Below are 27,241 nucleotides of genomic sequence, written 5' to 3' on the forward strand. Positions count from 1 at the left end.
GGCGTGACCCCGGGGTCCCGGGATGGAGTCCCACATCCGGCTCCCTGCGTGGAGCCTGCTTCCCCCTCTGCCTGGGTCTCTGCCTGTGTGTGTGTGTGTGCGCGCGCGCGCGCCTCTCATGAATAAATAAAATCTTTAAAAAGTAAATAAAGGTGAGCGTCCAGATAGCCTGACCAGTCTCATTCACCTTTGAGTTTCTATTAGACATGTTGAGTCCGAGCTAAGGACGCCGCCCTTCTGGGCCACATCCCGAGGCTTGGGCGAGAGGCGGGAAAGCAGCCGGGGTAGGCCGACCTCGCAGGATCGGGCTTTTCCACAGTACGGGACGTGGACGAGCAGTGGTGGCAGCCTGGTCACACGCCGCGCGGTGACCTTGGGAGACACTCTGGGCACGTCCGTAAGCGCGAGGGTCTTAGCTCCGGTCTAACCGTTTTCCGGGATGAAGTAATTCATGAATTCAGCTACTATCTAAACCTCATTTGGAGCAAAAGGGCTGTATCGTGCTTGGGAGGGACGACAGTGTAATATGAAAGAGACGAGGGGGAGGCGACTGAGGGGAACTCGTAAGTCAGCCCCGCGTGAACGGACACCCGAGGAAGCCCCGGGCCACAGGCCCGGAGGCCGGAGCGCCGCGACGTACGTCCCCGCGCCGCGAGCTGCACCACCGAAGCGCGCTCCCAGCGACCGCGATTCTCGTTTCGTTTGTAGCCGCAACGTCACGATCTCCTCCGCTTCTCATTGGACGAGCCCATTCAATCATGTGACTTCGGCGTAGCGTATAAATACAGGCGAGGAGAAGGCGGTGGTCCGCCATTTCGTGGACGCCAGGTCAGCGAGAGCATCTGCGGGAGCCGGGCGGGAGGGGAGCGGGAAGCGGGAAGCCCCATCCGAGAGTGTGTGGATTTGAGCGTCCGCTTTCTAACCCAAGATCTCGGTAAGCGACTGGCGACTGAAGGAGTGTAGGGGGAAATGGCATTTCAGAGTTGCGCGGTGGGACCGGGCCCAATGGCGGCGCCAGATTGAGACAAAGAGACGCCGCCGCCATTTTGTGACGTTCAGCATGGGGCGGTGGCGGGGGCCCTTGGCCCATGAGAGAACGTACCTCGGCCTCGAAGTGGAGGTGTTAATAATTTTTCCGGGGCGGGAGGTGAATTGAGAAGTGGGATTACCCGAAAATTGAGTGGGGTGGGGGGGGGAGCCGCTAACCGAATTGTACTCCGGGCCGCGGCCTTTCAATTTATGGCGCCTTTTTACCGCCCTCCCCCCACCTCTCCCACGTTTTCTTTGAAAGCTTCAGAAATTATTTTTCCAGTCATTGATCGAGATCGGACCTTTCGATTCATATTACGTGGTTTTTGTAGTCGTCTGTATTTTAATCTTATTTTAATTTTTTACGCATCGGTTTTTTTTTTTTTTAACCGAAGGATCTTCCTTGAGTAGCATTGTTCTTGTAGCAGCTTCCCGTTGGTAGTTAACTCTGAAACTGCTTACGGCTAAGTTTTTTTAAAAACCTATCTCCCGCGATGATTTGGCCTCAGAACTTCTGGGTATAGGGTGGAGTCATGCAGATAGGATGTGTCGAGACTAGATTATTTTAGTTGAGTAAGCCCTGAGTGAGAAAAACGTGCTGTTTATGAGGAGCCCTTAAGCCGGGTTACTGGATTGGCTGTTCTTTGGGATTGAAATTGGTCTACAAGTTGATTAAATCATCCGACTTTTTGAAGATTATCGAATTAAGCCCCTGAAGTGCAGTAAATACGTGCGCTAAGAACCCCACCCGCATCCCCCGTGAAATGAACAGGAGTTTCCTTTATTAAAGAGTGCGACTCCGTGGTATTTAGTACATTCCCAGTGCTATATAACCATCCTGTCTAGTTCCAAAACATTTTTTGTTGCTCCCTGTGGAGACCTGTACCCATTAGGCGGCTGTTCCCCATTTCCCCTGCTCTCCCCTGGACCCTGGGAACCAATTCTCTGTCTTTGGGTTTACCTGTCGGATATTTCATATACGTAGATTATTGATATGAGTGCTTATCTAGAATGTTTTCAGTACTCCTGTTTGAAGCATTTATCAGCACTTTATTCTGAATAATATTCCATTGTATGGGTAATATATTCTGCTTGTCCAGTTTTTCATTTGGCTACTGAGAATAGTGCTGCGGTGAGGTACATTTTTCTAAAAAAAAAAAACTAATATTTGCCTGCTTGAGCAAAGCTAGTTAAGTTTTTGCTTATGGAGACCTATTAGTACCACTTCTCAAGCGGCTCTGCCTTAACTACTTTCTGGTTTTGAGCATTCTCATTTGTTTCTTGTGTCTCCAGGATTTGCTTCTGAGCAAGTTACCCTGCTTTTCTAAGTGATTTATTTTTGAGATTAATTGTAATACTAGATAAAGTCCCTAGTTCAGTGCCCAGATCATAGTAAATGGTCCTAGAGTGTCTCCCCTCCCTTAGCTTTTCAGGGAGGCATTTTTTTTTCCTTAATGTAATTTATGGTGGATTCCTGGTGGATATCAGTGTAGATTAGAGAAATGGGTGGTTTGAGGGTAGTACTTGTTTCATCATCATTTCTTAAGGATCTGTATTTCACTGTGTAGATTATTGACATAAATGATTAATGTTTGGGGTATTTTTATGTTACAGAAATGCATCGTGATTCCTGTCCATTGGACTGCAAGGTTTATGTAGGTAATCTTGGAAACAATGGTAACAAGACTGAATTGGAACGAGCTTTTGGCTATTATGGACCACTCCGAAGTGTGTGGGTTGCTAGAAACCCTCCCGGCTTTGCTTTTGTTGAATTTGAAGATCCCCGAGATGCAGCGGATGCTGTCCGAGAGCTAGATGGAAGGTAATTTGATGACTAATTTATACTGATAAATAACGTGGTTTGTGTTTTTAATGTATAAAGTTCTTAGGATTTGTGGCTTTTAGATGGGTGCTTGCCTGTCGGAAGTTTGTCGTTAGAGACATAAGTCTTTGCTGTAACGAAAAAGCACAACAGTTTTATTCAGGTGACCAGTGAGGTTTAATGGTCAATTCTTGGTGGGTGGGTTTTTGTATCCAAAATGTGATTAAAGCATTTTAATCTATACCTTCCACATGGTGTCCTCTTTTGAATTTTCTCTGAAACCATTGGAAATCAGATATTCAAATAATAATGACCACAAACTTGGCAGCTGGGTGGCTCAGCGGTTTAGCGCCACCTCCAGCCCAGGGCCTGATAATGGAGACCCAGGATCAAGTCCCACATCAGGCTCCCTGCAGGGAGCCTGCTTCTCCCTCTGCCTGTGTCTCATGAATAAATAAATAAATAAAATCTTTTTTAAAATGGCCACAAACTGACGGTTGTAAGTGGATGGTTACATTGGGGTTTATTATAACCTCTTTAATAAATGTGTTTGAAATACTTAGTAAGTGTGGAATATGTAGTTATTTCATTTTGTGTCCTATTACTGGCTGATGAGTAACTCTTAGAGGAACCAGGTGGCTGCCCTTATCCCCCTCCTTCCTGGTCTTTGAAAAACACTGGATTTCATGAGACCAAGGGAAATGATGGATCTTAATCTTTAAGATCCAAAAAGTTAAAGGGTTTAGGATTGGCTTTAAAATTGTATGAAAGGTCATTTATCCAGGCAGGGCAGATCATAGAGACCCATTTTTCCAGGACTCCACTTTTTCCAAATCACTGTCCAAATAATAGTGGTTTATCTAAACAGATGTGTAACAATGAAGAGGTGAGGGAGAACTTTCCCAACTATTCTCAGCTGTAGTTTCCTGTCAATTATTGTGGCCGTTGAAAGGAGATGGTGATGTAAAATGGCCATAATGCTTTGGTTCCCTGCTGTTGCTTGGAGAGAGAGAGAGGAGAAAGACAAGCAAATACAGTTTAAGATTAATAAAAAAGTGGTGGGATCATGAAGTCCCAGCAGGATGTACAGATGAGCTAGTTCTTGGAGTCCAGGGGTTTTCACACTTGAAATGTTGACAACACTGAATTCTGATTAAGACTAACAAAGCATTAAAATGTAAAGAAGTTTTTCTTTATTAGAAATACTTGTTTTGCTGTTAGGATTTTACAGACATTCGTAAGTGTACTTTGCAAAGAAGCTATAAGTAGAAACACTTTGCTTTAATACACCTCTTAGTCTGGCTCTTTTAAGTTTAATATTTCTTTTATTCTTAGAACGCTGTGTGGCTGCCGAGTAAGAGTGGAACTCTCGAATGGTGAAAAGAGAAGTCGAAATCGTGGCCCACCTCCTTCTTGGGGTCGTCGCCCTCGAGATGATTATCGGAGAAGGAGTCCTCCACCTCGGCGCAGGTACTTGAGAGCGTGCTTAGAGGTATTGGTGTAATGGAGTAGCTAATGGGAGCAGGTATTTCTCTTAAAGTTTGTTGGTGGGTTTTAAACTTGGAAGATTGGAGATTTTTACGAAACATTTGCTGGGTGTAGTTTGGGGTATGTGAGTTGTGCTGAGTGTTGGCTTTTGTCTTTAGGTCACTGTTCATGTTGGTAGTCAGTAACTTCTATCTTGGATCTATCTTCTAGTTCATCTTCTAGTTGCATCTTTCCAAGTCTTCCCTTATACTTCAATTAGGCCTTTTTCCATTTCTTGACTCCATAATGACAAACATTACATTCAACTAGCTCTTCACAAAAATGTGTTTTCTACTATTAGCACGATTGTAGTATTTATCAAGCAGGCAGCTGTTGTAATGTTACAACTGGTAAAGTAGAAATCATTCTGAAACTAAAGTCACTGACCGATAAAGGGGGCTACAGAAGTAATCCCAGTCATCTGTTCTTCAAACCCAAATAGGAGAGATTTCAGTTTTTTTGTAATTGAAAAATGGCATCATTCTTGGACCAGGCAGTATTGTCTGGATGCTAACTCCACATCTCCTCAAACCTCCAAAAATAGTTTCTATAAGGACTGAATTTTACCTCTTACAGGTGAGTGAAGTCCTTCTAGGAGATAGGAGTTCAAAATCTTGCCCCTTTTGCTATTTTGAAAAACAAAACAACACACTGTTGCCCATCATAATAAAGAGTATTTGTTAGCTAAATAGATGGTTGTACTGATGGCTTGTTTTTCATTTTTTTTTTGTGCTTTTTGGTCCATCTATTAATAAAAATGAACCCCGTTACAGAGTCACCATCATGTCTCTTCTCACCACCCTCTGAGTCTGCATTAGCCAGTCAACTAGCCCTTTCAGCGTCATGTGACCAGCGCGCCCCATTCAGCTTGGCTGGTGTCGTTTCACATGACCCAGGCATGGCCAGTCGTCAGGTTGCACCGCCCTTTGGTTCCCGAGCATGCTGTTTTCTCTCAGCCTTCTCTCCAACCTTAACCAAATCGGCAGCAGCCACCTCGACCGCCCACACATTCCTGGCCAATCAGCTCAGCTGTTTATTTACCAAATGTCTTCACAACAACTACAGCAGCAGCCTTCGGCTAACAAAAAAGCAGGAAAAATCCACAACACCCCCTTCGCCAACCAACTAAATCCAACGCAACATCTGGCAAAACCTTTTCAGCAAATTCTTCCTGGCCGTCAGTCCGGCAGCCTCACCTCACCATTTCTAGCTTGTTGAAACCCAAAACTAGTAAGTTTTTCCTGCTTATACAGTTTACTGCTGGTTAAAATAAGGAGTAAGCGGCTTAAAGTAATTCTTTTTTCTGGATCAAAGGCTGGCTGTGCATAATTGAATGGTAACGTACATATATATTGCTTGAATAAAACTTTTAAGGGTGATAGGGAACTCATAATGTAACTAGACCTTCAAGTGAAACTTATTTGCATGTGTGAGATGCCAAACTAAAAATTTTAATAACTCTAACAGATTTAGCTTTCCTTTCTAGCAAAAATTTGTTGAATCCTATCACCTTTAAATGGTTTTACTAACAGTTTTCAAAATTTAAATTTTGGGGGTAAAGTGGGCCAAGCTAAGGTAATTTTTATGAACCTAAACACACTCTTAAATGTGACGATCACAAATGCAGTTCTAATGTAGCACTTAATGGCATCAGTATTTACACCTAGCGCGTTTTCACAAAATTACACTATCCACCTGGTACCTAAGTCTTGTCATGGACTTATAGGTTTGCATGGGTTCCAAATACTGGTTTATGGTACTGTTTTTGGAACTACTTGTGGGACTATATTTTGGCGTGGTGTTTGGGTAGTGAAGTTAGTTTGACATGAAGTTTTGCATTGGACAGATCTGCTGTGAAGCATTCTTTGTTAAAGTGAGTCCATGGTTGGAATACCTGCTTTTCACTTGAGCTTTTGGTTCCTTAATCCTTCTGTGCCTTTTTTCTTTTCTGTTTTTTTTCCTGTTTTTTTTTTTAATTTGGTTTTGTTTTATTTTGTTTTTTTGGACGATGGGTGCCAGTTCTTCGGCACGTTCACTGGGCCCAACAGTGAGATTGAAAAGTTGGGAAATGCCTCACGCCATAAATACTAATTGACAATTAGCCTAATTTTCCTGTTTCTGCTTTTAGATCTCCAAGACGGAGAAGCTTCTCCCGCAGCCGGAGCAGGTAAATAGCTCTTTTTTTTTTTTTTTTGGCCGTGTTCTCAGAAGTGACAGCATTTCCTGTTCTTAAACTGTTTTCTAAATGGCATGGTTAGTGGTAAAAAAAAAAAAAAAAAAAAAACTTTAGCTTTAGTAATGAATCAAGTGGTCTACAGAGTGAGCCAGTGTTGTAGGAATGAGCCAACTTTTAGTTTTTGAAGAGTTCTTAAGAGAGGTTTGTTGTGTATAATTCTAAGTGGGTCCTATTTTTCTTCTGGTTTTAGGTCCCTTTCTAGAGATAGGAGGAGAGAGAGATCACTGTCCCGGGAGAGAAATCACAAGCCGTCCCGATCCTTCTCTAGGTCTCGTAGGTAAGACCTTTAATGACTTAGACTGTTTATAAACTATTAAAAACAGGAATTGGTTATCTTAAACCATTTTGATTATTTTTATTATTTTTCAAAAACAAAAGTCCGATACAGTTGTATTACTGAGTTATGTATGAAACTTTCCTTTTTTTTTTTTTTCTTTTTAGCCGATCTAGGTCAAATGAAAGGAAGTAGAAGACCAGATTACAAGAGGATTGGTGTACAGGAAATAACTTCATTTGACAGGAGTATGTACAGAAAATTCAAGTTTTGTTTGAGACTTCATAAGCTTGGTGCATTTTTAAGATGTTTTAGCTGTTCACATTTGTTTGTCTCTTGGAACAGTGACACATAAAGATGTATTTCTCTATGATTTGAATGGATCATATGAGGCATGTAATACCAAGAATTGTTACTTTACAATGTTCCCTTAAGCAAAATTGAATTTGTTTTGAAGTTCAGTCTTACATTGACTGATAATAAACCTCTAACTCTGCCCAGCTAAAGCTTGACATTTAATATTATGAAAACAAAGCCGGCAGAAATTGAAAGAAGAGTCTCTCACATAGCTGGGCTATATTCTGCAGCTGGAGTTGAAGAAGCAGTCTTTAAAAGCTGGTATGAGCACAAGCCAGCAGGTAAAAATTTAAGCTGCACTGTTAAGCTAGATTAGAGGTTTAAAGAAAAACTAGTTTTCATACTGGGCAGGCGTTGTCCAGTTGGTGTAGAATTGGAAGTTTCAAGAAAGTTAGTTTACCTTTGCTTTTAGGTCATAAGTTTCTTATGTGATTGCTGTATGTGAACACACAGCTCTTTGTAACATTCTCTATTTGGTGATTTGAAACTACTCAAGATACCAGTGTCCTGCCAGTTTAAGGGTACATTGTAGAGCTGAACTTTGAGTTACTGTGCAAGATTTTTTTCATGCTGTCATTTGTAATATGTTTGTGAAAATCCTTGGGATTAAAGTTTTGGTTACAAATTGTTGTTTAACCTGAAAGCCTATTTTTCCTTGCAAAACTAAAATCTGTGAGCTTGGTATCAAGTCCAGGTATAACATTCCTATTGGAAGCCATACTTATATTTTCTTGTAAAGTGCTTTTGAATTAATAAAATATTAGCATAATTGTGTAATAGTCAAACCCACTATTACCATAGTTCTTGTCCCACGGAAATCAGTTGGTTACACAGATCTTAGAAGAAACAATTGAGGCTGAAGGGAATTTTTGGTTGTCACCTAAGTGACTATTCATACTTAACCATATTTTAGGAGTAGGAGCCAGTTCAAAGACCATGATACTCTGTGACCAACATTTTTAAAGTAGAGCAACCCTGGTACATTATAACTGAAAGTGACCCATTAAAAACTTTTATCATTAGCATGAGACTTTTCCACAAAGCTTTAAAAATTGCTTCCATTTTATATAATTTGAGGTGTTGCATGGGAATTCTAAATTGATCCATCATGATGTAAAATTCACTATATGGTTCAAATGTAACAGTGCAGAATTGAACATGGAGGCATGCATAACCTTCCTCTTAGAAATCCAGAGGAGTTGTAATTTCAAATTCTTGTGCAATTAGATTAAATCATAATGCAACAGTCTTGTGGCTTAGTTTCCTTAAATGTTGCTACTTAAAGGTAGTTTTGGATTATGGTGTACTAAGTTTCTTTAATATGAAAGATGAGTCATTGCATTGAGTTCAGTCTAAAGATTTCTAAGGTGTAGGTTCTAAAGAAATTATTTCCAGTGGTCCTTCTTAACCTTTCATGCAGATACCAACAAAGGAGAGTCATTGGTGTCACAAAGTAGAATTATCAGGTTCAATATGAGTGAGCCTTCGAGAAGACATTTTTTAAAGACTGTTGATGTCCTGGGAGCTCTGGCTTTTTGGGCCTTTTTGCTTTTTGGTGGTCTCTCATAGCCTAAAACTATTGTTCAGAACAAGGCTAAAGAGGTCATGGAAGTAATATGCTATATCCATAATCCTACTGTTCTTATAAATGGACATTCATATGAGTGTTTCTGCCAGTATACAACTTGCAGAGTCTTTAAGTTGAAAGGGTTTCTGTGAAAAGATTAGTAGGTTATGGGTATAATGTGGCTTTATGTAGAATTTAAGATAAAGTTGACCTCAGGGAGTTATTCTGAATTACATGCCAAATTTATAATCACTTTAGTAACCAGAAGCCCTAGCAGATTTTTATGACTTGTAAAAAAAAAAAAAAAGGCTAGAAACTATTAAAATCTTGCACTGCACATTTAGTTTGTGGCTATTAAAAGTTGTGGCTACTGCAGTTTCTAAATTTGTTTCATTAGCCACCTGTCCCTGGATCTCTGAGTTGAGAAGAATACTGAAAGGTCAGTCAAAAACCTGTAGTGTAGTGACTACAGGTAGGTGTTCACTTAGAGATCACTATTAACGCTGGCTGATAATTTTAAGAAAACCGGATTACAGTTTCTGTGCTTTTCCAGAGTAATTCTCTGGTTCTCACTTCATTGTGGGTTACTTCTGACCTTCGTGTCTTAAGCAGAAAGGTTAAGATAAATTAGGGAAAATTATCTACTGTTTATATACTTTCACAGTTCAGTAGATAGCATCTCCCCTTTTAGACTCAGCCATATCTGGATGGGAAGTCCTGAATCCTTATTATAGAGTTAATATGGTTCATATTAGTACAGTGCTTCTTTATCAGGAATGGTATTGATCATAGAAGTTTTTCAAAATATACACAGCCTGATTCCAGGCCTGTGTACCTTAAAAAGTTAACAAGCACTGTTCTATAAAGTTCTTTGGAAGAGTTCTAGGTGATAAACATCCCTGATTAAATAAGACCACTGGTTTAGTACTTTGTTTTAATTTGCTTTTATTTTCAGTCTTGAACATGATTTAGTTGTCAGATCTAGTTGATGGTAATGTCTTCCAGTTATGTATTTTTGTACTAGACTGTTGCCTTCTGGGTTTTTTTTCTTGAGAACATGGAAGATTTTTATAATTAAAGTAGCTGAAGAAAAACTGGGTTGGAGTATATTTCTATCAAAATCTGGTAGTGTTAATCAGTTTTCTATGCCCACACAAATGCTCTTCATCTTATACTAAAGATTCTTTGGAATAATTCAAAGGAATTCAGCTATGCAGCACACTTGTGAGGTTCTGAGGAGATAATTGAAAATTTCTTTTGATAAACCTAATATAACTGGTTGATTTTCGTTTTTTGCTTTATTGGGATTGCAGAAAATCAGGATAATATCAAGATTCATTTAGTATTCTATTTCCTTCAGGTTATTTAGAACACATGACAACAGCCAAAACATTTCCCAGAATAACATGAAATACATGTATGTAGCACTAGAATTTTATGTAGGTCACAGAAAATAGAAGAAAAACTAAACATTGAGTAGTTAACAGGTATGTATTTAGTCTTGAAGTGAAACTTTCTGGAAACATTGTTACTTTCCTAGTCATTTTGAGAGGGCCGGATATGGAGAATATTTATTTACAGAGCAAAAGTTGAGCTTTCCAGAAAAATCTTCTGTATGTGACATTCCCTGCTTTCTATTTTTTAAGTACTCTCTACACCCAACATGAGGCCTCTCAGCCTGGAGTCCACTGGCATGCTCTACCCACTGAGCCAGCCAGGTGCACCTGATTTTCCCTGCTTTAAAAGTTCTATTCACTTGTAAATGGCACCTTTGTTTTTTCGTTATGTATCTCATTCACATTTCATATGGGGCAAGTTAGGATCCTTTAGGGGGTGGTTTTTACTGAACCTGCCCCAAAACTGCAAAGCCAAAGGGGAAAGTTGTTTAATGCTACCCTTTTTTTGGGTGTTAACTATTTGTATTGATCATTTGATTTTTTTTTTTTTTGGGGGGTTTTCTTTTTTAGATTTTATTTATTCAGAGAGACACAGAGAGAGAGAGAGGCAGAGACAGGCAGAGGGAGAAGCAGGCTCCATGCAGAGAGCCTGACGCGGGACTCGATCCAGGGTCTCCAGGATCGCGCCCTGGGCCAAAGGCAGGCGCTAAACCGCTGCGCCACCAGGGCTGCCCTGTATTGATCATTTGAAAAAGGGAATGGAAATGATTAATAAAAGAAACTAAGTTAAAAACAGTTTTAAAAGTTCTTGAAAGAATTTTCAGAACTAATTCTTATTTCTTTTAAGCACCTGGTAACTCTTATTCCAACTGGCTCTCTGCCACCAGAATTTCTTTATATAGTTTAAGTTAAAAACCATATTAAGTTTCACTGAGTGGGCTTTATTAATAAGCATTTAAGTAAATTGGAATGTTGATCTGTCATTTGTCACTTTCTCACATGGGTAGTTCATGACACACGGACTTAGTGGAATGAGGTACAGGGATGCACATCACCAGCTTGGTATCTAGAAAATGTAATATTTTGAGTTCAAGTTCAGGACATTGAAACCTAAACCTCACTACTTTCTTCGTGTTCCATCCATTTTAGGTTAGGGTTATTTAAGTGGTGTTAGATGGAGGGCTTTACATCCCATCAGAAAGATTCTTGGACCTGCCTCTGGCCAAGTTATCTCCAGGTCCTGGGATCCAGCCCCACCGCAGGCTCCCTGCTCAGCTGGGATCTGCTTCTCCCTCTACCTCCCGCCCGCCCCCAGCTGTGTGCTCACTCAAAAATTATTTATGCTTTAGACCAAGCTAATAGGGGCAGAGGGGGAATCTCAAGTAGATTCCACATAGCACAGAGCCCGACCCCAAGATGCGGACTCCAGCTGAAATCTGTCACTCAACCCTGAGCCACATAAGTGCCCTTCATAAAATTTTACAAAGTACCGTAATTAGAGAAGTTGAGAGAGCAGTTGAGTGTGTCCCCACACTATAAGGGCTTGGAGGTAAAGCTATGAAGGATTCCTCAAGAATTGGGAGTGGTTGCAGTTGGGATTTTTTTTTTTTTAACTTCAGTTGTACACCAAATAAGTAGGTGTGGGATAACTTGTTTGGCATTAGCCCTGGCAGGACTCCCAGAAGCTGGATGTACCAGATGGCACTAACACCTGGCTCTTGGGTTCCTAGCTGTTTGAAGGGGACAAGAAATTTGGCTGGGCTTGGCAGTCTTGCTTGGACTTGAGTTGGCAGTGGTATAGAACTGTCTATCTGATGTGAAACTGGCTCCCAGGAGTGAGCTTAGGAGGAGAAGCCTGCTCTTTTGTAAGAAGTAGATGGACGCTGATCATTGGAGGCTAGAACTGAAGCTTTGACAGAAGTTGCCTTTTGGAGTGCTGAAAGCTTCAGTGAAGACAGTTGGAGTGGTTAGGAAAGGAAGTTTTGTCTTTGAGCACCAGTCTGCCAAACATTGCAGGGCCTTTTTTCTTATGTGATGTTTAACCACTTGAGAGGTGAATAAACACTGTTAGGGCAGACTCCTCCTACTAAACAAGTAGTGTATTCATAACGCAGGCCAGCCTGGACTCCAAAAGCCTTGTTCTCTGTTTACTACGCTTCAGCTTTCTCAACCCCATCCAAGATGCTATTTCATTGTCATTAAATGATTATCAGGATTTGGGGCCTTTTAATTTTTGTTAAGAAATTTTAATTTTCGTTTTTAAAGTAGGTTCTGGGCAACCCTGGGTGGCTCGGCAGTTTAGTGCCACCTTTAGCCGTGCTGTGATCTGGAGACCCAGGATTGAGTCCCATGTCAGGCTCCGTGGAGGGAGCCTGTATCTCCCTTTGCCTGTGTGTCTGCCTCTCATGTGTGTGTCTGCCTCTCATGTGTGTGTCTCATGAATAAATAAAATCTTAAAAAAAAAAAAAAAAAGGTTCCTTGCCCAACATGGGGCTTGAACTTAGAATCTCCAGCCTTTTTAGAGGAATTTGTTAAAGTGTTTTTCTAGAAAATTAGGTATGTGTGATGAGCAAGTATTTGCTAGAAATGGTAACCACATGTCCCATTTTTTCATTTTTCCACACCTGGAGGTCTATATACAAAACAGTACATGCTGTCATCTAGGCAGGTACCACCAGCAGTAAGGTAAGACATTTCTTGGCAAAGGCCAGTGTTGTCAGTAGAAGACAAAGCTGTGCTATTGTGGATGGGTTGACATTCTGTATCTGTGTTTATGATTAACCTTGTGAACATGCTTTGGCTACTCCAGTCTCCTGGTCTTAATATCTCTAATTTTAACACAGGAATGTGAGCAACATTGGTGAGTATGGCATTTTAGACAAGAACCAGTAAACTTTGCGGGGGTTTTAGCGAGCTGTTAATAGAGTAAAATGCACACACAATTCCTTTTTTTTTTTTTTTTTAATGGGGTCTTACAGGGAGCTCTGTAGAATTCTGTGGCTAGACAAGGCTGTTGTAAGCTCATGAGAGCACCTTTCTGGTTTGAAGACCAGGTGGCTCAAGTTAGGAGCTTATCCTGCAACTCCTGTTAGTTGCTTGGGAAACAAAGCAGGTATATGTGAGTGATCACTTAGGTTTTGACAGGACTTGCTGATTAAAGCTGTTCATCCCCCAGGAGCTGCAGTCTATTGACCTGGAAGAATGCTCCATTCCTTTCCTCAGATGATTTTGATGAATTCTCAGTAGGTGGATGAAAGGAAAGGTTTTTTACGTACTCTTCACATGCATCATCCAAGACTGGTTCCTGAACCAGGGTCAACTTTTTGGATTGGATAGCAGTCGACAGGAAGAAAATGATTAATGTTAGTTATAGGGGGAATGTGATCATCTTGCTTTATTGAGGGGGAAATCGAAGTACAGAGAAGGCTAGGCAAGTTGAACTAGAATGATGTAACTCAGGTTGCAGGGCCAGGTGTTGGTTCACAGGAAGGGGTCTTAGCATCCCTAGTCCTGGTCCTGTGTAGAAGTGAGAAGGTGGATTTGCCTGAGGTCACAAGGATCCTTTTGGCAGTATGGATATGAGGACTGCTGCAACAGCTGGCTAGTTTTAGGGAGCAGTGTGATGTTAAGGTCTGCAAGGTTCTTGAAGCTTGTAGCCAGGGTCTTAATCCTGGTTTCCTTGCCTCTAGCTCGTGATTTCAGATGAGCTGCATCATCCCTAAGGTTTCATTTTCTCATCTGTAAAACAGGGCTAGCAACAGAAAACACTTCCTGTTAATATCTTGAGACTAGTAATGCAGTGTTACTGTGGTAGGCTCACACTTGCATGCAGTAAATACTCAAGGAATGGCTTTTAAGTGAAATTGATTCCTTTTGGTGCCAGGCAGGTAAGAGTGCCCCCCAATTCAAAAATAAAAGCAAAGCAGTTTTATATTTATTTCTGTATGAAAGTGTCCTGTATGACTGTTAGAAGCCATAAGAAGTCAAATGCTTGAACCTGCTTGAAGCCATTTCATACTTGTCCTACAGGAATTAAGAATGAAGGCCCATGTAGAATTAAGAATGAAGGGACATGTAGATACCAGGATAAAAACTAGAGCCAGGAAGTGATAATAGATCAGACTTAACTTGAATATGGTGAGAGGGGGAAATCACCTTAGTTGAAGTAGCAAAAACGTGCCAAGACAACAGGCTGCTGAACTGGAGAAAGAGGAAGTACAGTGTTCTCACAGATACACTGGGCCTGAACAATAATGTCAAAAATAACTTCCCTATTAGAAGACATGGAGCCGGAGGAGGGGAGTAAATGAGTGCCTGTCACGTGGGGTTATGAGGTTTTAAGTGAATTAATACATGAAATGTGTTCTAAACAGTTCCTGGCACTGAAATACTGTGTATTAAATAGTACATATCCTTTGATAGAAGGAATAAGTGGCTTAAGAAAAATTGAGCAGTCTGAACGCACAGGGCATTCAGTTATTTCTAGACAATGTCTTTATTTAATCATTCTTTCTATAAGGGCCTTATGTGAGCACTTTTAATACTGCATACCTGCAGTCGGCTCAGTCCCACAGACATGGGCAATCCTTTGTGTGCCAGACATCTAGTATGCCTGTCCCCGTACTCTAAAGCCGGTTATGTTCCATGGCTGGTGTGACCGGCATAAAAGCATCAATTCCCCCCAAATCCACTAGGAGGCAGTGCTGGGTCAAATTCTTTGCCTGAGGTCACACATTTACTGCTTAGAATTAGGTCTCCACTGGGACATCTGGGTGGCTCCGTGGTTGAGCATCTGCCTTTGGCTCAGGTCGTGATCCCCGGGCCCTAGGATCGAGTCCCACATCGGGCTCCCTACAGGGAGCCTTCTTCCCCATCTGCCTATGTCTCTGCCTCTCTGTCTCTCATGAATAAATCAAATCTTTGTTAAAAAACAAATTAGGTCTCCATGGACTCCAAAGTCCCTTCAACTGTAACAATATTGACCATAATAAAGATTATAGAATAGTTAGCATCTTTGAACTCGTGTGTCAGCATTTTGCTAAGTGTTTTTAGATAGACCTACCACCAGCTCCCTTAAACCTCCTCACTTGAGGGAGGTGCTGCTGTCTCATTTTGCAGATGAAACAGGCTTAGGTCCAAGACCCCTGTGAAATGTGTAGATGAGGTTGTTTGTACTTGAGCTAAGTGCTGAAGAGTGGGATTTGGACATAACTGGCTTATAAAGAAAGCCTCATGCATAAAAGCAAAAGGAAATTTCAAGGTTGTATGTGGATTGGCAAGTTTAAGACCCTATGAATCAGTTCAGGGTTAGAATGGGAGATTAGTGGAAAGTCAGCTAGAGGAGAGTTTAGAGGTTATCGGGGATGGTGATTTTCAAAGTTGAAAACTAGCCAAACCTATTTTGGGGATGAAATCTGAGGAAATACATAAAACAATTTAAATGGCATTACTATAAGAAGTTCTAGGGATGCCTGGGTGGCTCAGTGGTTGGTCCCCAGGGTCCTGGGATCAAGTCCCACATCGGGCTCCCTGCGTGGGGAACCTGCTTCTGCCTCTGTGTGTGTCTCTCATGAATAAAAAAAAAGCTAATTTCTAGTAGATAATAATAGCTCATAAAGTTAGGAAAAATGTTTGATAAATGCAGCCTTAGATTGACCTTCAACCCAATTTTTCCCTTATTTTCTTTGTAGAGAAGTAAATGCAAATGGTTACATTCTTTAATGCCTCATGTTGCAGTTCCAGAAGTGACAGGATAGGAAGGTCTACACTAACATAACCTAAGAACCCAGATTTAATACGCATATGATTGAATGGGTTATTATGTTTAAAAAAGTAAGTTGTTTAACATGTATATATTTTAAGCACACGTCCGCGACTCCTGCAGCACAGCTGAGGCTTCCTTGTGCGCCCACAGCCTGACTCTGCAGATGAAGAGCCCCAAGTGAAGGTTTGGGGGAGCACTGGTCACTCCGATTCACGGAGCTCAGCTGGAGCCATCTCCTGCACTCAGCCTCCTGACACGTGGCCCAGGGCTCCTCAGAGTGACCAGTCATGACGTCTTGTGTGGCAGGGTGCCGCAGCCTGGCTGTTGAACTCCTGCCCCAAGAGGGCTCTGGCCGCTCGCCCATCTCCCTGGCAGATAAGCCTCAGACGGAGAGCAAACAGTATGCGGCTCCAGGAGTCCCTGCAGATCTGATTCAGCCGTGGTTTGTGCCCCTGCCGGCCCCACGGCTGTCCTCTGCTCCTCTGTTCTTTTGTATCACTTCCCTTGCTGTGGCCAGATTGGAACTCTTTTTTTTTTTTTTTTTTTTTTTTTTTTCCTTTTTTTCCAAGCTTATATTTAGTACTCTAAACCCAACATGGGGTTCCAACCACAACTCCATGATCAAGAGCACCCATTCTAACTGGGTCAGCCAGGCACCCCCAGATTGGAAGTCTGGAGCAACAGGCAGACACCTGTGTGAGAATGGTGCCAGCTCTTTGAAGGAGGGTTTTTCGGGCCACAGAGGCCTTGTTGGCTCTGTTCCTCTGGGCGGCTCAGGGCACGGCCCCATCAGCCTTGGTTTCAGTATCAGGGTGGGGCAGCGTGAAGGGTGGGGCACTGTGTTACCAGGGCGCAGACACCCTGGCAACAGGTGGTGGCTCGGAAGCTCGGGAGAACAGGTGGGCAGCCTTTTGGGGTTTCAAAAACACCATTTATCAGTATTTGCCTTTTATTTATTTTTTAAGATTTTATTTATGAGAGGCACAGACACAGACGGAGGAAGAAGCAGCCTCCATGCAGGGAGCCCGACGTGGGACTCGATCCCAGGACTCCAGCATCACACCCTGGGCTGAAGGCAGGTGCTAAACCGCCGAACGACCGGGGATCTCAGTATTTGACTTTTAAAAGAAGCAGTCTGCTTAGAAATGGCAGGACGGAAAAAAAATGAAAAAGAAAAAAAAAAAAAAAAAAAAAAAAAAAGAAATGGCAGGACGTTTAGAGATTTAACTTGCTCTTTTTTTTTTTTTTTTCCAGAAAAACATGCATATTAAACGATTATAAGGAGAGGGTTTCTTTTTATTTTTTTTAGAGAGGGAGAGAGGAAGGGGAGGGGCAGAGGGAGAGAATCTTCAGCAGGCTCCACACTCCACACAGACGGGGCACGACACTGGGCTTGGTCCCATGACCCTGAGATGATTTGTGTTGAAATCAAGAGTTGGACACTAAACTGCCTGAGCCACTCAGGCGCCCCTTAGGAGATGTTTGTTTCTTTTTTTTTTTTTTTTCCATTTTTTAAAAAATTTATTTATTTATGATAGCACACACAGAGAGAGAGAGGCAGAGACACAGGCAGAGGGAGAAGCAGGCTCCATGCACCGGGAGCCCGATGTGGGACTCGATCCCGGGACTCCAGGATCACGCCCTGGGCCAAAGGCAGGCACCAAACCGCTGCGCCACCCAGGGATCCCGGAGATGTTTCTTAACACAGTATAATTAACATTTTTGTTATTGCAGTGAATGCAGTGTTATTGCACTGCAGAGAATGCAGTGTTAGTCCTGAAGAGAGGGAGAATACAATATGCAAGCAGTGTTTTTATGCAGAAGCAAATATTTTAGCAGTAAATTCCCACGCAGAAGCCTTTGATGGAGCATGAGGCTGTTACTTAATCTGGTCTTAACAGGGAGCAGGGCCCCAGAAGTGGGTTTCCAGAGTGTCGCTCTGATGGGGAGGGCTTTTCACACAGGTTCTGTGGTCATGTTGCAGGAGAGGGAGAAGGTTCTGCTTTTCCCAGAGCTGGAGGTCTGACCTTGATAATACTGTCGCACATTTGAACACTCACTCCTGGGGCGCGCCACCGGGGCCTCATGACGGCCAAACCTTTGACTGCGTGGGGAACCCAGTCTTTGCAGCTGAGAAGGGGAAGCCACAGGGCTTCCATTCCAGGCGTGTTGAGACAAACCTGAGGTAACCACGTGTAAAGCATCAAGTGTGCCTGGTGCAGAGGCTCCGAAAGTTGCCAAACTCAGCATTTTCCTTCACTTCGGCTCTCTTCTGTCCTCTTTAATTACATTTAATTCAAAGGTAACCCATGACCATGGTAGAAAAATTAGAGAACACATATAAACAACAAAAAAAAGTGAACCCAAAAGCTTCTGGTTTTTATAATTTTTTTTAATCCTGTTTTATTTTGTGTGCCTGGAGTGGGAAGTTTCTTCATTTGTGTTTAGAGAGGTGATAATCATGGCCCCACTTTGCAAATGAGGAAACTGAATTCCAGAAAGAGGAAGTGCTCTCCCCAAGGTCACGAAGATATAGGAAGGTTAAGCTGATTTTTGTAACTCTGGGCTTCTGAGTCCAAGCCCAGCACTTGTGTGTCTGGACCAGGAGGGGCCTCGGAGGTGGCTCTCAGATACCTGTGCCCAAACTCTCATGTGTGAGGGGAGCTGTGTCCTTGACAACACATTTCCCTTGGGACCACTTGAGGCACTTAACATTCCCCACTGGAGACAAACTCCTGATTCTTGGCCCCTAGAGTCCCAGGAATGGGTGGGTTGTTAAAACCCAATTACGTGGGGTTTTTAGGCCTCCATTTTGCTTTCCCACGTTTTGCATTGTCCTCAGGCCTGCTAGCACGAAAGTGCTGTCCTGAGCTTCTCCCTCACTTTATTATTTTTTAAAAAGATTTTATTTATTCATGAGAGACACAGAGAAGCAGAGACATAGGCAGAGGGAGAAAGAAGCAGGCTTGCTGGGGGGAGCCTGATGCCGGACTCCATCCCAGGACCTCGGGATCATGACCTGAGCCAAAGACGCTCAACCACTGAGCCACCCAGGTGCCCCTGTCTCTCACTTTAAAGGGTGCTCTGTACTCTGTGTTTGCTTTTTTCTGGCCTTCTTTTCTAGTTGGCAGTCTTGGGGTTCCCAGTAAATATTTCCATTGTTTGCTAAGGGAAACAGACACTGTTTTAATGGCTGAGGTAACAAATATGCATTGTTTCAATGGTTAAAATTGTGCATTGAGGTGGAGGTCAAGTGGAATGCGGGCATATTGGTTCCTGAAGCCCACTATCATAATGCTCAAGAATGCCAAAAAGATAAAGACATCACCCCATGAACCCCAATTGCGTGATGATTCTATGTTATCACCTGTGCCATAGGCCCTGCCCTTACGCTGATCCGAATCAGATTGAGGAGCCCTGAGGGTCAGGTGAAGGATGACAAGAGCCCTTTATATACTCGGTTTGCCCATCTGTAGGAGAGGGCAGTTGGGCTAGAGGCAGCATTTACCTCACGTGGTGGCCTGCGCCCCCTTGATGCCTACCTGGGAGCAGAAGGACCACACTGTTGTTCATCTGAGCTCTGACTCAGCCTCATCCACTGCTTCAGGCAGAGGTGGTGCTTGATGGGTTGCCACAATAGGACCAGCAGGCAGCCCACAAGGTCCTGTCCAGCATTCACATCCTAGGATCTGGGAACTCCAAAAAAAAAGAATAAGGTGGTTTCTTTGTAAGGATGGCAGGTCAAGGCAGTCATCTTCCTGGAGGGGGAAGAAAAATGTTAAATGCATATAGTGGGTGACAATTCAACCAAGGCCACATCAGGCTATAACAAGGATTTTGTTCTATGAGGATAAAGCAACTGTTAGTATTTGGTCAAGATTGAAGAGTCTCTTAAAACTTAGTCCTCATACAACCTTGTTAAGATTTACTGTACCCATTGTACAGATCCATGGAAGTGCAAGCTCAGAAAAGGGATACAATTTAGCCTAGAGGAAATGGCACAGCCAGAACTAGAACCCAGGGCCTGACTCCTCAGACCTGTGCTCTTCCAGCACATTTCAGCCAACGGGGGAAGCAGGCCTGATATTGGGATTCAGGGGGGCTCAGAGGCCTCTTGGCTAATGTGAATGCCCCTGAAAACCCCAGAGGGAAGCATGTTCTTACTCAGAGAGGGTCACGGTGTCGGAGAAGGATGCCGATGAAGGCCGAAGACCACCAGGGCCAGCAGTTGTCTCCACAGTGGCCCCTAGGTCACCTCGCATCACTCAGGTCAGTAGCAAGAAAGTTTTACATAACACCCTCAGTTTGCACATTGGGGATTGACGACCTGCGGCTGCCTGTGGTGGGAAGGGCACAGCATTCAGAGTCTGGAGATCTCAGTTTGGCTCCTGGCAATACTATTATGCAAGCCTGGGCAAATTACTTTGCTCCTTGAACCTTGGTCTTGTCATCTGTAAAATGGAACTAATTATACCACTTCATAGGGTTATTATAGGGTTTAAATAAAAAGAGCAATAATTTGCTGAACGCTTAGTAGGTGCCAGGCACTGTTCACCTGTATTAAACTCACTGAATCTTCACAGCAAATCTCAGAGAGGAGATGCTATTACTACCTCCAGTTTAGGAACGAAAAGTAATTTGCCCAATGTTGCATAGCAAGTAAGGAAGCTGGAATTGGAACATAGATACTCTGGCTGCAGAAGTGTAGGTGTTCAGTAGGGATCTTTTTTTTTTTTTTAAGATTTTATTTATTCATAAGAGACACAGAGACAGAGGCAGAGACACAGGCAGAGGGAGAAGCAGGCTCCGTGCAGGGAGCCCGATGTGGGGCTTGATCCCTAGTCTCCAGGATCAGGCCCTGGGCTGAAGGCAGCACTAAACCTCTGACCTACCTGGGCTGCCCCTCAGTAGGGATCTTTGATAAATACATTCTATGGCTGGTGAATCCTGGACAACAGCTTTTGTTTCCTCTTCTTTTTAAAAATTATTTGAGAGGAGTGCGTGAGCACAAGTTGGGTGGGGAGGGGCAGAGGGAGAGGGAGAAGCAGACTCCCCACCGAGCAGGAAGCCCGATGCGGGGCTTGATCCCAGGACCCTGAGATCATGATCTAAGCCAAAGACAGATGTTTAACCAACTGAGCCACCCAGGCACCCCTGGACAATAGCTTTCAAAGACTATTTAAGGTAGATGGAACATTAGAAGAGCCCTAGGTTACCCTGTTTATTCAATGTGGAACCCAGGGGTCAGAGAGTGAAAAACCTGCCAAAAGTCTGGTAGGTCTGGCAGACGCGAGTGAGGCCCCAGGCCTCCTGACAGCCATGCCTAATCAGGGGGCCTATGGCTCACAGTCCTGACGTTCTGTTTTAGGAAACACAACTCAGAAAGTGCATTCACTTCCACTATCATTAATGCAGAGTCTCAATGAACTCTTAAGGTGCCACCACCCTCCCACACCATGTGTCCATTAACCCTGTCCCAGGACACATGAAATAACACATGTCTCAAATGGTAGTAAAAGAATACGGCACTATGCAGTGCTCAGTGGTAATGGCTACAGAACCCTGCATTCTAGAACACATACACCTAGAAAGATACTAGAATGACTGCCTATGGGGCAGGGGACTGGGAGGGACCCACAGGGTACAGGGGAACACATAAAACCAGGGGACTAGCCAGGACCAATGTTGACTGTGTGGCATAGCCTAGGGAATAGTTAACTCATCCCACTGCACCAAAGGGCCAAAAATCAAACTGAGTAGAACTAAGAAACCTAATGAAATCACTTTGCCCGAAACATGTCAGCTCTGGGCTCAAGGAGGTAAGGTGGGGACACCTCCTGGGCTGCCTCACACAGGCAGAGGCCTGGAAGAGTGTCAAAGGGAGAGTCAGTCACACCTACCTCTGAGGCAGAACGTCCACAACCCCACGGAAGGAGTGAAGAGCAGCACGTTAGTGTCAGAGGTCACATGGTCACCTGCCATCTCACCTTCCTCACCGAGGTTTAGCCAGATCCAGATTCACTGTTAGGATGGTTCTGAGGATGTCAGGAAGACGTGGATCTAAGCCAACAATCCCCTGATTGTCTGACGACTGTAGTCTCTGCTGCCATAGGGTCCTGCTGCACACCTACCTGTCTCCTGTGCCAACGGAGTGTGCCTGTGAGCATCAGGCGAAGGAAGAGGCAGGTTTCACCGCTCAGCTTGCCCATCTGTAGTCGGGGGACAGTTGGATGGAGACCTCCCTTAAGAGCCCACCTGGCTCCCTCTCTGCCTGTGGCTCTGCCTCTCTCTGTCTCTCATGAATAAAAAAAAAAAAAAATTTTTTTAAGGGACGCCTTTGGCTCAGGGTGTGATCCTGGGATCCCGGGATCGAGTCCCACATCGGGCTCCCTACGTGGGGCCTGCTTCTCCCTCTGCCCGTGTATCTGCTTCTCTCTGTCTCTCATGAATAAATAAATAAAATCTTTTAAAAAGAAAAAACAGAGCCCACCTGGCTGCGGGCACCTACCTATAGGGAGAGCTGGGGGCTCCCTCCCCACCCCAGCCTCCGCGCGGAGCCTGCGGTTCCGGGATCAGGCCGCCAGGTGGCAGCATGGGGGAAGAAAGCGGGGTCCCGACTCCCCGCTGAGGACGCCCGCGTCTGCCCGCGGACCCAAGGAGGGTCCACCGAGGTCCTTCGAGAGTGGCTCATTGTCACACATGAACTGACTTTCTAGAAAGTAAATCACTAACCACCGCCGAGGGGGTGACTGCGCGCGCGTCTACGTGGGAAGGTCTGGATGCGGATGCGTGTTGTGCGCGTGAGGGTGACAGGAGACTTGGTGGACGTGAGCGAAGGTGCGGGAAGGGGGAAGCAGCAGCTCAGGTGTCGCCAGCCAGGCGGGGAGGAAGCCATAAAACCTGGGCGATGTCCTCCTTATCGGAGAGCCCTGCTCCTGGATGGAGAAGGGGAGAGTGCAAAGTTCACGGAGATAGTAGCGACCGGCTAATGGAGGCGTGGGCGTGGAGCAGGCCCGTGGTGCTGCAGGGGGGAGGTGGCGAGAGCCACCAGCGGGCCGGAGGGGCTGCCGCAGCCAGGGACTCCGGGGGGGACTCTGGGCCCAGCAGGATCACGTTCCAACCAGCCCAGCTTTTTTTTTTTTTTTTTTAATTCATATGAGAGACCCAGAGAAAGGCAAGCAGACACAGGCAGAGGGAGAAGCAGGCTCCACGCAGGGAGCCCGACCCGGGGCTCGATCCCGGGACCCCAGGATCACACCCCGGGCTGAAGGCGGCGCTAAGCCGCTGCGCCACCCCGGCTGCGTAGCCCAGCTCTTTTCCAGTTCCCCAAGAGAGCCCAGCCTCTTGCACAGAGACAGTCTGTCCTGCCTTCCTGGCCGGGTGTGAGGATTAAGAGAGCCGTGGGTGTGATGCACGTAGAAGGCCCCCGTACGCGTTGAGCGTGTGTCTTTTGGTTGTGGAGAAAACCCGAGAGCATGCTCATCAAGAAGGCCCTTGTAGGGCCCGGCCCCTACCTGCCCCTCGTAAGGTCGGGCCCCTGTCCTCCGCCCATCCCAGCCCCCCAGACACGACCTTTCTCATGGTGGAATGGGCCTCGTTAGAAAGTGGTTGCAAGTGCCTGTCTCTGGGGAAGGGGAGTTTTCAGGGTCAAGCCTGCCTGGAGGCGACGGTTAGGCCAACACCTTCCAGATCAAACCTCAGCTCTGACACTGCCCCCTCCAGGCACCTTAGAGTACTGACTCACGCTTAGTCTTGTTCAAGTTGGCCCTTGTTTTCTCTCCTCTTTATTAAGGACTGGGTGGGGAGCATCTGGTGTCATCAGGGATTACTTTGAAACTACCGCCTCACTTTGGGAAACTGGCTTGAGTCAACTGGTCACCATGGAATTTCTTTTTTTAGTGCATAAACAGCCAAGTTCGAAGCAGCTGTTACCCCATCCAGGGCGGAAAGCAGCCTGTTGGTGTGGAGCTGCCTGGCTCATATTTCTTGGGCAAACAGATGCCATGTCTCTCAACTCACCAGTTAGGAAGCCCAGAAACTGTGGTTTGGAGACCACATGTCTAGTTATGTCTAGTTATTCAGGTGGCTTCACCCGGGAAGCCCTCCCTGAATGTCAAAGCTACAAGATAAAGGACATGTATAGCAGCTGGGTGCTTCCCTTCCTAGGGGCCACCCCAGGAGGCAGTGAGTGCTAAGTGCCAAGTCAGTGAGGAAACTTTGTTTTGGAGCCAAAGCATAAAAAGCCCCCAACCGCAAACCACTGAGCTTTTTGGTGAGTGCTTATTTTGTGCAGGTTCTGAGCCCAGGGAGGGCCTCTGAGGGGAGAGGAACCAGGAGCTGGAAATTCAAAGTAGTAGGAAGAATTACACTGGATGGGTAAGGCCCTTCAAGAGGTGGGAACAGCATGAACAAAGGCATGGAAATAGGAATGTGTATATATATATATACACATGTGTATATATATATATATATACACATGTGTAATGAAGAGTTTGCTGGAACAAAGTTTACAACAATAAAGATTTATTTACTTATTTTAGAGAAGGGGGAGGGGCAGAGGACGAAGAAGAGATTCCTCAAGCAGACTCCCTGCTGAGCAAGGAGGTAGAGGCTCAATCCCAGGACCCTGAGATCATGACCTGAGCCTAAACCAGGAGCTGGATGCTTAACTGACAGAGCCACCCAGGCGCCCCAGCAAGAAATAAACCCAACACACATTAACTGGGTGTCTTCTGTGTGCTTACAACTATTCAAATCACCAGGATGAAGTCGGTAAACAAAAGTCCCTCCTCTGTGGACTAGTATAACAGATATACATAATAAATATTATTTGTTATAATAAAAATGCAAATGATAAATATAAATAACAATGTAAATAATGATGGCTCACATTTATTGAGAGTTTACTACATGCCCTTTCTGTTTTGTTTTTTAAAGGATTTTATTTATTCATGAGAGACACACAGAGAAAGAGAGGCAGAGACATAGGCAGAGGGAGAAGCAGGCTCCCTGGGGGGAGCCCAATGTGGGACTCGATCCCGGGATCCGGGGATCATGACTTGAGCCAAAGGCAGATGCTCAACCACTGAGCCACCCAGGTGCCCTGCACTGTGCTCTTTTGAGTACCTTATATTTATTTATTCATTTTTAAAACTTTTATTTATTTGAGAGAGAGACAGAGACAGAGAGCATGAGCAGGGGGGGAGAAGAAGGCTCCCCACTAAGCAAGGAGCCTCATATGGGGCTTGATCCCAAGACCCCCAGGATCATAAGGCAGATTCTCAAACTGACTGAGCCAGTGAGGCATGCCTTATTTACTCATTTAATCCTCAAAACACCCACATAAAGGAAGCCTGGGTCTTGTCTCTAGTCCATGGATGAGGAAGCTTAGGCACAGAGCGGTAAGGGCGGAATTCAAACCCAGAGCTGGGGCTCTGACTGTCACACAGCACTACTCTGGTAGTCTCAGTAAGAAGGGGTGAAAGGTCAGGTTGCCAAGTAATGTGGACTGGTCTGGAGGGTGGCAAAGGCCAGGCAGGGGAGTGGGGATCCAATGCTTTCAGAAGATTAATCTGGGGGTGTGTGTGGAGTCAATTGGGGTTCAGAAAGCAGCACAACCTCCTGGCCTTACTGAAGAGCGGGGGAGGAGTGAAGAGAGGAATCAGATAGGGCTTGGAGCATTCTTCAGGCCTCACCTTGCCTGGAATTAATGAACTTGGCAGATCCCTCCCCATCCCAGGACTGATTGACAGTTTACCGTGGATTATTTTTATTAGTATTAATTGCAATTCATGAGGGAGGAGAGGTCCATTGTGGTGGGTGGAGCCCTGAGCACACAAGGAGGAGCTCCAAAGGTCTCCCAGGCTGGGCCTGAAGACTGGATGATTTGCAGCATCCAGACTCCTTCCCAGCAAATTCCCATCAGCCAATCCCCAAGCTCAGTGTTCAGGTGAGGGGCGGACCGGCTCCCACTCCCCGCATCTGTGCTGCCCTCCCAGCCCTGCCCTGCAGGACCCCTCTAGTTTCTTCATCCGAACACCGGCCCCATACTGGTGGGCAGCCTGTTGGTCCTGTGCATACTGGGACCCCCGCTTCCGTCGGGGGTGCCCTCCTGCTCTTGTCTTGCTTCCTGCCCACTGCCCTGCCCACTCCGGACTCGGAAAGCACAAGCCAGCTCCCTGTTTCAACCTCTTCCAGTTTTGTTGTTGTTGTTGTTGTTTTTAGATTTTATTTATTTATTCATGAGAGACACACAGAGAGAGGCAGAGACACAGGCAGAGGGAGAAGCAGGCTCCTCGCAGGGAGCCCAATGTGGGACTCGATCCCGGGACCCCAGGATCATGCCCTGAGCCGAAGGCCTATCCTCCACCGCTGAGCCCCCCAGGCGCCCCCAATCCCTTCGAGTTTCATCCATGTTTCCTCGGCAAGATCCCACTGTGGCTTCAGTAAAGGCAGCCAGCTTGAGTCCCTGGCTGCCAGCGCCCCTGCCCACAGCTGCGAGGGCGCCCCGTTGGCCAGGGGCGGCGCCAAGCCTTCCCCTCGCTGTCTTCAGCCCCAGGGAAAGGCCCTTCTCCTGAAACCCCAGAGGGGCTTGGACTCTCAGGCACTGGCCCCCTGCACAGCGGGGTCCCTGTCCTCTCACGGTAGTGTCCCTCTTGCCCCTACCTTCTCCCTCCCTAACTTTCCTCACACCCTCGGCACCCTCAAAGCCAAGGCCCACAAGGCCCACATGCCCCCGAGGGCGGTAGGGGCCAGGCCTCAGGTCTCCCCTGCCCCGGCAGCCTTGTTAGGAACGCACCTTAGGATCGCCCTTTAAGAACGTCCTGGGCCTGGCAGGGCCCTTGAGGGCTGGGGATTCCCGCCCGGGAATTTCTCCAATATCCTACCAGCTGTTTCTGCTCTTTCAGTGGTTTTATTATTTTCCTTTCTGTTCCAACCTCTCCTTTCGCTTTCAGTACGGCAGGTCAGGCCAAATGGCGGTGGAGGGTGGGGACCTGGCATCTGCGGAGGCCGGAGCTGTGGCCGGGCCAGCTGTGCCAAGGGAGGGGATGGGATGAAGAAGGAAACAGGGAAGTGAGAGCAGCAGCAGGGCGGCCTCCTGTCTTCCTGGGGATCTGCACGTCACTGGGCTCTGGGCACACGGCCTCGTCTTCTTCTGGCCCCCAGTGAAAATGCACATCTGCCCTTTGGGACAGTGACACATTAACCCAGTGACACCAATCCGCCAGTCAGATGTGCTCGCTGCTGCCTGGGGAGGAGCATCCAAGG

General features: G+C 45.3%; 1 protein-coding gene and 1 long non-coding RNA gene across 3 annotated transcripts; one reads left to right on the forward strand and one right to left on the reverse strand.

Annotated features, from left to right (window-relative positions):
- Positions 1-774: 774 nt before the first annotated feature.
- SRSF3 (serine and arginine rich splicing factor 3) lies at positions 775-8,030 on the forward strand. The gene is made up of 6 exons (XM_025418593.3): positions 775-934; positions 2,644-2,851; positions 4,187-4,321; positions 6,507-6,545; positions 6,805-6,891; positions 7,056-8,030. The coding sequence occupies exons 2-6, from the start codon at positions 2,646-2,648 to the stop codon at positions 7,081-7,083; spliced, it is 495 nt and encodes a 164-aa protein (XP_025274378.1). The 5' UTR covers positions 775-934; positions 2,644-2,645; the 3' UTR covers positions 7,084-8,030.
- A 4,938-nt stretch (positions 8,031-12,968) lies between these two features.
- Positions 12,969-22,255, reverse strand: LOC112641496 (uncharacterized). 2 transcript variants are annotated; one of them, XR_003124665.3, is made up of 3 exons: positions 21,874-22,255; positions 19,516-19,669; positions 12,969-13,960 (listed from the first exon to the last, which is right to left on the reverse strand). It is a non-coding gene; the product is annotated as an uncharacterized LOC112641496 (long non-coding RNA). The 2 variants fall into 2 exon arrangements; XR_007401117.1 differs by lacking the exon at positions 12,969-13,960 and adding an exon at positions 17,230-18,252.
- Between the last annotated feature and the right edge of the window lie 4,986 nt (positions 22,256-27,241).

This window comes from Canis lupus, chromosome 12 (genome assembly GCF_003254725.2).
Source record: "Canis lupus dingo isolate Sandy chromosome 12, ASM325472v2, whole genome shotgun sequence".
Classification (NCBI taxonomy): domain Eukaryota; kingdom Metazoa; phylum Chordata; class Mammalia; order Carnivora; family Canidae; genus Canis; species Canis lupus.